The 9,798-nt window shown below is 50.9% G+C and overlaps 1 protein-coding gene across 1 annotated transcript in view; it reads right to left on the reverse strand.

Moving 5' to 3' along the window:
- Positions 1 to 227: 227 nt before the first annotated feature.
- The window catches only part of PLEKHD1 (pleckstrin homology and coiled-coil domain containing D1), a 32,046-nt gene continuing 22,475 nt past the window's right edge, over positions 228 to 9,798 (reverse strand). Inside the window, exons 7-13 of the mRNA XM_003797362.2 lie at positions 5,857 to 5,951; positions 4,343 to 4,436; positions 2,477 to 2,655; positions 1,840 to 1,972; positions 1,321 to 1,465; positions 698 to 847; positions 228 to 397 (exon numbers count right to left, since the gene is read on the reverse strand). Of these exons, the coding sequence (XP_003797410.1) occupies positions 228 to 397; positions 698 to 847; positions 1,321 to 1,465; positions 1,840 to 1,972; positions 2,477 to 2,655; positions 4,343 to 4,436; positions 5,857 to 5,951 (966 nt within the window). The remainder of the gene's footprint in view (positions 398 to 697; positions 848 to 1,320; positions 1,466 to 1,839; positions 1,973 to 2,476; positions 2,656 to 4,342; positions 4,437 to 5,856; positions 5,952 to 9,798) is intronic.

Consider the following 9,798-nt stretch of genomic DNA (forward strand, 5'->3'; position numbering starts at 1 on the left):
ATGACAACCAGGCGGCACCCAGCTCGGGCCTGTGTGGACCCAGTGTAGACCCCGGGGGGTGAGGGTGGGCAGAGGGAGTGTGTCCCTGCCCTTCAGGGGTGAGACTGACCCCCAGGGGCCTGCCAGAGGAGAGGAGCCAGGCAGAGTCGGGTTTCCCTCTGCTGCCCCTTCCCAACCCTCAGCCCTAGGTCCAGAGGAAAGATGCGGAGGCAGGGAGAAAATGCCCATCACTTTGCACCCCGGGAAAGTGCTGAGGGGGCCCCGGGCTGGCCAGCCATGATGTGGTAGACGGATTCCCGGAAGCGCTGGTCCCTGCTGAGCCGCTTGGCCACCTCCTTCAGCTCCTCCATGTTGTTGGCCTCCAGCTGCGAGGTCATGAAGGACTGGGACGGCTTCACTGTGGAGGCAGCGCCCGACCAGCCCTGTGAATGGTCCCACTCACCAAGGCTTGGCCGTCCCTAAACTTGCCCCATCCTCCGTACCACTGAGCCTAGCTCTTCCCATCCCTGGGCCTCCAGGAACCCAGTGCCCTGAGATCGCCCCACTGGCCAAGGACAACAAAGCCAGGCTTGAGGCCATACCGTCTGGCTTTCCAGCTGGACCAAAACTGCTCACTGCCCACCTTGCCCTCTTCCTGCCTTGTCACCAACAGCCTGTGACCATCCCGCCCCTCAGGCCTGCAAATGGCCACACTCACTGTCGTTCCAGGAGGTGCTGGATCGGCGCCGGTGGAAGCGGCAGCTCTTGATGCGGCGAGTGGCGGCCTTGTGGATGTACACGGAGTTCTTCATGATCACCGGCATCTTGGCCTCCAGCTCGGCATTCCGGATGCACTCCTCAAAGAACCCTGTGATGGCAGGGCCAGGGAGGATGCTCTGCCACTGCATCCTTCCCTCTAGCCCCGGCCCTCTGCTTCCCTGGACCCTGGCCAGGCTGAGTGGGAAATATGTCGACCCACTCCTTGAGAGACCAGAGCTACCTGCTGAGGCTCAGCCCTTGCCCCTCAAAACACAATCTGCAGCCATCCCAGGGGTAGCTCTGCAGAGAACAGAGCTCTGAGCTTTTGAAAAGGGGAAGAAACTGTAGGCTTTCCCCATCCCAGACCCCTACCCAGAACCAACAGCCAAAGAGAAGCAGCACCAAGGAGCTGCCTGCAGGCAGGGCTGAGAAGAAACCCCATCAGTATCCAAGGACACTAAATGCACACCAGCCCCAGTGTGGGGCTCCAGGCCCTCTTCCAGGCTCTGCTGGGCCTGGACTCTGGTGGGGCTAACCCTAAGCTCCAGAGTTGGGGGGCTGGGCCTAGAGGGCAGGGCTTACTTTTCAGATGGCTCACGTCAGCCCGCATCCTCTCCTCCTTCTCCTTATTCCGCACCTTGGAGTTGAGCCCTTGTTCCAGGCTCCGCAAGGCCCCCTCTGCCTCCCGTAGGCGTCTCTCCAGGTCCATGCGGATCTTGACCTCAGCCTGAGGGTGTGGGGAGAGGAAAATGAGAGGGAATTCAGGTCCTGCAAGCAGGTGCCATCTACTCCGGAAGCCTTCCCTGGTCACCTCTGGCTCAGTGGGCTTGAATGGAAGTTGCCGCATCCTGCCTCCCTGTGTCCCCCTGAACCAGATGGCCTGGACTAGTCCCTGCATCCAGCAGGCCTCTGTCCCTGATGCAGCAGACTGGCTCCTTCCCCTCATGGGTGGTGCCTCCACCCCAGAGCTGACCGTCTGGTCAGATGAGCAGAGATAGCTCAGGCAGCTAGCTACCTGGTAAAGTGTAGGGATGTGAGAGAAGTTTCCAGGTGGTGGGAAAGGCCCTGAGCACCAGCTGCTCCCTGCAGGCCTAGCCATACCTTGAGCTCCCGCTCGGCCTGCTGCTTCTCCGCAGTCAGCTCCTGCAGTGAGTTCTGAAGCGCCTGGGACTGGCTGGAGTAGAACTCACGCTCCTCCTCCAGGGCCCGTGAGCGCTCTTCATTCTCCTTCATCCTGTAGGGACAGAAGGGGCACTTACTCAATGCTCACTCACAAAGGAGGTGGCCAGCTGCAGAGCAGCCACTCTTAGAGATCTGACCAGAGAAACCCTGGTCCAGGCCCCCAGGTGTACCCAGGGATGGGTGCCCTTGGCTTCCAGTCAGAAGCCTGGACATCTGGCCCTACAGCTTGCTGGAAACGTGACCCCTGAGGCTGTTTCTTCACAAGCAAGAGAGGGCTAAGAGAATCTGCTCAGCCTGCCACCAGGCACCTTGTTAGGAGGACCTGATGCCTCTGTAGGGTTCACACCCTTGCAAGAGATAATTATCAATCAACTTTGGGAGGGAGATAATTATCAATCAACTTTGAGAGGTGAAGCCTCCCTTCCCATTGAATCCTAGGCCAAAGGAAGTGAATGCCCATCTGGTCAGTGCCAACTAGAACCCAAGAGTCCAGCTGTCCAGTTCTAGGAAGGTTACCAGACCCCAGGGCTGACATGGACTCGGGGCTCAGGCTCACCGCTTCTCGGCCAGGAGCTTCTCCTCCAAGAGCTGCTGCATCTTCTCCTCGATCTGCCTGAGGTTGCTGTGGAGGCCCCCGCTGGGAGGGGGCTGCTCACTCTGACTGGCCGGTGTCTGCAGCTGGTTCTCATTCTCTTCCAGCATTTCCAGGGTTTTCTTCTTCTCTATGGAGAGTTCCTGGCATAGCAGGAGGAAAGGAAAAGAAAGAACCTAATTTTGGTTCAGCAACATGGCTGCCCCCACCTTTTGATGACAGGGAGTGATCTGCGCCTCTCTCAATCCTCTGTGAAAGCTGGAATGTCTTCATTCCTCCCCTGACGTAAAAGGCCAAGGTTGGTCTTCCTCATGAGGAGGCAAGGCTACTCCGCCATGGAGGGAGTCAGAAAGGAGCCCACTTGGCTTCCGGTAGAGGTGGCACCAACTAGAACTGTCCCCAAGGCCCAGGGGCACCATGACCCTCCAGGGAGAGGGGGGTGCATTGGAACAACTCCCGCAGGAGCCAGTCCACAGCAAGTGTAGATACTCTCCTCATTTATCAGACTGGGATCTTGCACTTTACAGAAATCTTAGAGGGGAAATATCCATGGGAACCACCTTCCATGAGAGACAGAGGAAGAGAAACAAAAACGGCAGTACAAACGAGGCTCCAGCCAGTCAAGGGAGACTAGGGACTCGTGCAGCCCTCAAGGCAATGCGTGGATTCAGCACACACATGGGTCACATGCCACGTGCCAGGCCTGCTTCAGGGGCTGGAATTAGAGGAACATTACGACACAGTCCAGTGAAGTTCACAGTTTGGAAAACACACCTAGAGTGTCAGGTCCCACGACAGATACACAAAATGCCATGGCAGCCCAGAGCACAAAGTAAACACTTCTTAGAAGGATCAGGGAAGTTTGACTAAGGAGACCTTTGAGCCAAGCCTTAGATGGATGAACAGTTTGTTCTTGCCAGATGTGGTGGCTCACACCTGTAATCCTAGCACTCTGGGAAGCCGAGGTGGGTGAATTGCCTGAGCTCACGAGCTTGAGACCAGCCTGAGCAAGAGCAAGACCCCATCTCTAAAACTATTGAGGTGTTGTGGCGGGTGCCTATAACCCCAGCTACTTGGGAGGCTGAGGCAAGAGGATCACTTGAGCCCAAGAGTTTAAGGTTGTTGTGAGCTATGATGCCACCACACTCTACCCAGGGTGACAAAGTAAGACTTGGTCTGAAAAAAAAGGAGTTTGTTCTCTAGGCAGAGAAGAGGTGGAAAGGATGCACTGTGTGGAAGGCACAGGTATGGAGGCCTCCTTAGCTCAGTGGGCTGGGTCTTTGTGCCAGATGTAGAGGCGCAGGACGAGGGAGAGTAGGTGGGAGGAAGGAGGGGCTGGGGTCAGAGTTCATGCTTGCCTGTCATGGTAAGGATTTGTCCTTGACACATGCCCCTCCCCCTCTCCTTCAGTTTCCATGGAATGAAATGTAGGTGACGGGGACTCTTGATTTCCCGTCATGCTCAGTGTCACCCAGGAACAGCAAAGTGAACAAGCCACAAGAATGAAGTAGTGGACAGCCTCACTGCTCACCCTAACCAATCGTCCATCTATTATAAACATATAAGCACTGTAGAAGGTAGATTTCCTGAGGGCACAATCCAGGTAAGGATGAACCTGGATTTGCCTAGGACTGGCCACCTCCTGCTTTGAGCCTCATGCATCAGCTGAGTTTGCAAGGACTCACAGAGAAGAGACCCTTTCAGATCAGGGCCCATCGTGCCCACCCTCCTAGCAGAGGACTCCCTAGGGAAACGCTGTTGGAAAAACCAATATCCAGTGGCTCAGCCAGCCAGCCTACCTCCCAGTCAGCTGCCCACCAGGGCCCTCACCTCCAGCGTCTGCTGCAAGGACTCTGTGAAGTGCCTCAGTTCCTTTTTCTCTTGTTCTACACCCTTGAGGCATCTTGCAGTCAGTTCCAGCTCCCTGTAGGGACAGAGGGCTGGGTATGGCAGTGTCCATCTCTCCTAGCCTCCTCTACACACTGAAATGCTTGGGCTTCACCTCCCTATAGAGCTCAGATGGGCCCGACAGCAGTTGTAGGGGCCTGGGGCTGAAAGGAGATCCCAGCCCACCGGCATTGGAGTCACTTACTCCAGGTACACATGCATCCGTCAGCTGGGATAAACCTGGGGCCACCCCAATGGCAGAGAAAAGCACTGGAGAAACAACAGGACCCCAGCTGTACCGCACCTTCCTTGGACAGCACCTGCTAGAACCCACACTCATTCCAGCATGGGACAAGGCTAAGACCCTGCTCTGGAGCAACACACTCCTTGTCGCCTTCTTGACAAAACTTGGCCACATCAGGCTTTGATATAGGTTTTCCCTGATCCTGCTTAGGTTATCTTTCTTCTCTTGCTTAATTCTTTGAATTCTATTTGCCTTTCAAGGCAATCAATTTAACCTCTATTCAAGCCAATAATGATTATACATATCTTAATTTCTAAAACACAGGAAATTGGCACTATGCCTTCTAGCCCTGTTTATATATTATGCATTAATGCTTCCTGAGTGTAAATTTGGTTTTCCCAACTACACCATAAGGTCCTCAAGGAAGGGGACTTACCTTTCATCCTAGTGTCTGGCACAGTTCTGGAAGCTGAGTAGGTGCCTGGCTATTTAATTGGGAAGATCCTCTGAGTTTCTCCATCCCCAAAGTACATGTCTGATTGACTTCCTCTTATAAGGTGGTAGCAAGAAAAATTCTATTGGGCATATCACTGACGATGAGTGGTGACGCTGATAATGATAGTGATGATGATTATGGACACTACTGTCAACACTATTCACAGAGGTGGTCTCCAAATGCCTGGTTAGGCTGCGTCATAATCAGCTGTGATGCTTTTTAAAAAACATAGATCTCTAGGTCCTTCTATCGAGATTCTAATTCAGTAGATGATTGTAATATGCAACAAGATTCACAAACAATACATGGGGCTAAAGATCCCTAATGACTTCATTAGCAAGATGTGGAATAATTGTGCAGGAAAGACAGAGAATGCTGGGGGTCCTGGCCAACAGCACCCCAGGCCAGCTTGCTCCTGTCTGACCCTGGGTACAGAAGGTTTCATGGAGGCAGAAGGGCTTTGTCACTTGGAGGGATGCCTGCCTGTGCTCACCAGGCCTCATGCTCCAATGGGTAGAAGTGACCCATTTGTAAACGGGTGGTCTACAGATTCTTCTGGGCACACCCAAGGCCTGGAGCATTGAGAAGGAAGACCCAAATCAAGTCAAAAGTATCTCTTGGGTGGAGACCTGACAGGGAAGGTGGGCTCTGCACCTGTTCTAGGGTGCTCTAACCTAGGACACCCCTTCCCACTCCCATCCCAGGCATCATACTCACCTCTTGATCTGCTCCTGTTCCATTCTCAGCTCCTGCACTACCTCCTCAAACTGCTGTTTCTCGGCCTCCAGCACTTGGTTAAGGCGCTCAAGCTCCTGGAGAGAATGACGGAGGAAGAGAAGAGTCACAGGCAGCAAAGGGCCCTGAGATTAGGAAGCTCCACTCTTTCCTAGAACCCACTGGGATTCAGCACAGTCTGGGGCATATGCTGGACCACACTTTAAGTCCACAGATTAACCCAGGGCCCCACTCAATGACATAGAGTCCCAACAAACAGAAAATTTGTGATGAACCTGGCCCATTTAAAACACATTTTCCATGTTGAAGAAAAGGTTCAGAATTGATGCCGACATTATTTCCTGTGGCTAGATGTGATTATAGCAGTAATTGTAGATGTTCAGTCTGCCAGGCAAGTCCAGTCTCTAATGAGCTAAGGTGGTATGGCCAGCCCTCCAGCCTGAAGGAAAAAGTGGTGAGTGCTGTGTACTTCCACCAAAGACCCCCAGAGTGACGTCTGTTAGAAGTGGCAGGGAAAAGCCATTTCCAAACCAAAAATCAGAGACTAAGGATTCTTTTTTCTCTCTTTTTTGAGGTAGAACGTCTCTCTCTGTTGCCCAGGCTAGAGTGCCATGGCATCAGCCTAGCTCCTAGGAACCTGAAACTCTGGGCTCAAAAGATCCTCCTGCATCAGCCTCCCAAGTAGCTGGGACTATAGGCACCCACCACAATATCCATTTAATTTTTTCTATTTTTAGTAGAGACAAGGTCTTAGTCTTGCTCAGGCTGGTCTTGAACTCCTGATCTCAAGTGGGCGATCCTCTTGCCTCACCCTCCCAGACTGCAAGGATGAGCCCTTGCACTAAGGCTAAGAATTCTCTTTTTTCTAAGACACCTGGGAGGTAACCACCCAGGTGGCTAGAGCTTCCTTCTGCTCAGCCCCAGAGGCACAAGAGAGACAGAAAGCCCTGCAGAGGCTCTGGGGGGCAGGCCAGTCCCTTCAGGAATGCTGGCAACCCCAGCCGTCCAGAGGTGCTATTTTCCTAGGATCAGTGGCAGGTAGCATTGAGGGACACATTTCATGTGAAGTTTGGCTTGAAAGGTTATTGTGACAACTGCTTTGTTCCTCCACATTTTACACTGGGGGTGGTGGTCATTTCTACATCCACTTTCTTTCTCAACTACCAGCTCCCAAATTATACTCTCATTTTTGCTTGGAGGGCTTCATTCCCAGGAGAATGGAAACCCCACCAGGGAGGAGTTGCCATGGACTTTGAGATGATTCAGAGAAGGAATAAACTATGAGGGAAAGGGAAGAGCCTCCCTAAACGTCTTACCCAGAGTGCTGCTCCCTCGGCCCTTCTAGTCATTACTGGCACTTTCAGTGTGAATCACTGGTTACAAACCAGACACCCACCACATGTGCCCACCAGGGCAGCCACCGCTGCTCCCCCTGGGCACACTGCATACCATCAGTGCATCTGCTGAGGTTGGGTGGGCTCATGAGGCCAGTGAACATAAGCAGAAGTGAGCTACTTCTAGGCAGATGCTTTAAGAGACCATGTGTTGCCAGCACGGTGGCTCACGTCTATAGTCTTAGCACTCTGTGAGGCTGAGGTGGGAGGATTGCTTGAGCTGTCATGAGTTTGAGACCAGCCTGAGCAACAGCAAAACACCATCTCTAAAAATAGCTGAGCATTGTGGTGGGTGTGTGTAGTCCCAGCTACGTGGGAGGCTGAGGCAGGAGGATCACTTGAGCCCAGGAGTTTGAGGTTGCTGTGAGCTATGACTCCATGGCACTCCACCAGGGCAAAAGAAGACATTGTTAGGGGGCCTAACACACCCCTACAGGAATCCTTCTCCTCCTCCTAAGACAAAGAACACAAAGGACCTAGTTAGCCCCAATTCCCTCAAGCCAAAGGACCCTAACCCACCAAAGCTCTCCAGGCAAGCTGTGGAATTTACCCACCCCCTATGGCCCCATATAAAAGGTGTCTCTAACTATCCATGGGCACAGATACCATCTTTGCATTGCCCAGGTGGATCGCTTTGAATAAACGTGGCCTTAACCTCTGCACTCTAGTCTCATCTCTGGGCACTGACATTTATACCTTTCGAATGTGCTGGAAGAGGAGCTGAGGACTGACGGAGGCTAGACCATGTAGGGCTTTGGGATATGCTGAGGATCGTGGTCTTTCTTCCTGAGCAAGGAGAAGCAACAAAGATTTGGGGCAGGGAGTAGGAGAAGAGGGCAGGTAACATGATCTTGTGTGATCTGATAGTCATTTTGACTGTGATGAGGGGCCAGAAAGAGTTTGAGGTAGGAGGCCGCTGCATGAGTCCAGGCAATACCTAAGAGCAGTGTGAACAAGAGCAGGTGAAGAGAAGTGGTGACCGTAAAGATTCTAAAGGTGAGGGGCAGGGATGCAACCTTAACGGGCCTTGAGGGTTGGGTGGCCAGGGATGAAGGGAGGGGGGCAGGGTGAAGCAAGACTCCCAAGTCTCTGACCTGAACAAACAGCACATAGCCATACATTCCTGAAGACAGGGAGCTCCAGAAGGCCACTAAGTTCGCTGGGGAAGATCACAAATCCAGTCTCAAATGTGTGCTTGTGGTATCTTTACACATGTGACTGGAGATGTGAACAGTTGGACATAAGAGGATGGAGCTCAACAGAGCAGAGGTGTCAATGTAGGAATCATTCGTACATAAGAGGCAAATGAAGTTGGGGGAGTAGGGAGTAACCTACAACACCTTGGATCTACTTCACAGGGAGAGAGGGCACAGGTAGTAGTCTCTGAACTCCCTGGTAGGGTTATTGGAAGGCGTAGGTAAGCCGACTCACGCAAAGTGCTTACAAAATAGTAAGTGCTTAATAAATACTAGCTAGTATTACAAACTAAAACTCTGTAGTATCCAGTCAAGAATGTACTGAAAGGCCAGGTGTGGTGACTCATGCCTGCCTCAGGACTTTGGGAGTGTGAGGCAGGAGGATCATCTGAGGTCAGGAATTCAAGACCAGCCTAGGGGCCAGCTGGTGTGGCTTATGCCTGTAATCCTAGCACTCTGAGAGGCAGATGTAGGAGGATTGCTTTTTTGCTTGAGAAAGTCTTTCTTTCTCTTTCATACCTGAAGGATGATTTACAGGATACAGAATTCTAGGTTGGTAGTTTTCTTTTCTCAACACTTTAAATATTTCACTCCATTCTCTTCTTGCTTTCATGGTTTCTAAAGACAAGTTGAAAGTAATCCTTATCTTTGCTCTTTTGTAAGTAAGGTGTTTTTATTCTTCTGGCTTCTTTCAGAATTTTTCTTTGATTTTCTGAAGTTTGCATAGGATGTGCATAAGTATAATTTCTTGGGACTTGTATCCACTTAGTTTTCTCTGAGAGTCCTGGATCTGCGGTTTGGTGTCTGACGTTAATTTGGGGGAATTCTTGGTCATTATTGTTTCAGATATTGCTTCAGTTTTTTTCTGTTCCTTCTTCTTCTGGTTATTCCTATTAAACATATTACCATGTTTAACTTTTACAGTTGTCCCTCTAATAGTTCTTAGATATTCTGTTCTGGTTTTTTTTTCTTTTTTTTCTCTCTGATTTTCAGTTTTGGAAGTTTCTATTGTCATAACCTCAAGGTTAAAGATTCGTTCCTTAGCCATGTCCAGTCTACTAATAAGCCCAACAAAGGCATTTTTCATTGTTAACGGTGTTTTTTATCTCTTGCATTTTTTGATTCTTTCTTAGAATTTTCATCTATTTATATTACTCATCTATTTGCATTTTGTCTACTTTTTCCATTAAAGCTTTTAGAATGTTAATCATAGGGTTTTGTTTTTTTAATTCCTGATCTGATAATTCCAATATTCCTGCCATTTGTGACTCTGGGGCTTATGTATGTTTAACTTCATCAAACTGTGTTTTTGGATTTTTTTTTTTTTTTTTTGA

This window comes from Otolemur garnettii, unplaced genomic scaffold, assembly GCF_000181295.1.
Source record: "Otolemur garnettii isolate 467f Iridium unplaced genomic scaffold, OtoGar3 scaffold00115, whole genome shotgun sequence".
Taxonomy (NCBI): Eukaryota; Metazoa; Chordata; class Mammalia; order Primates; family Galagidae; genus Otolemur; species Otolemur garnettii.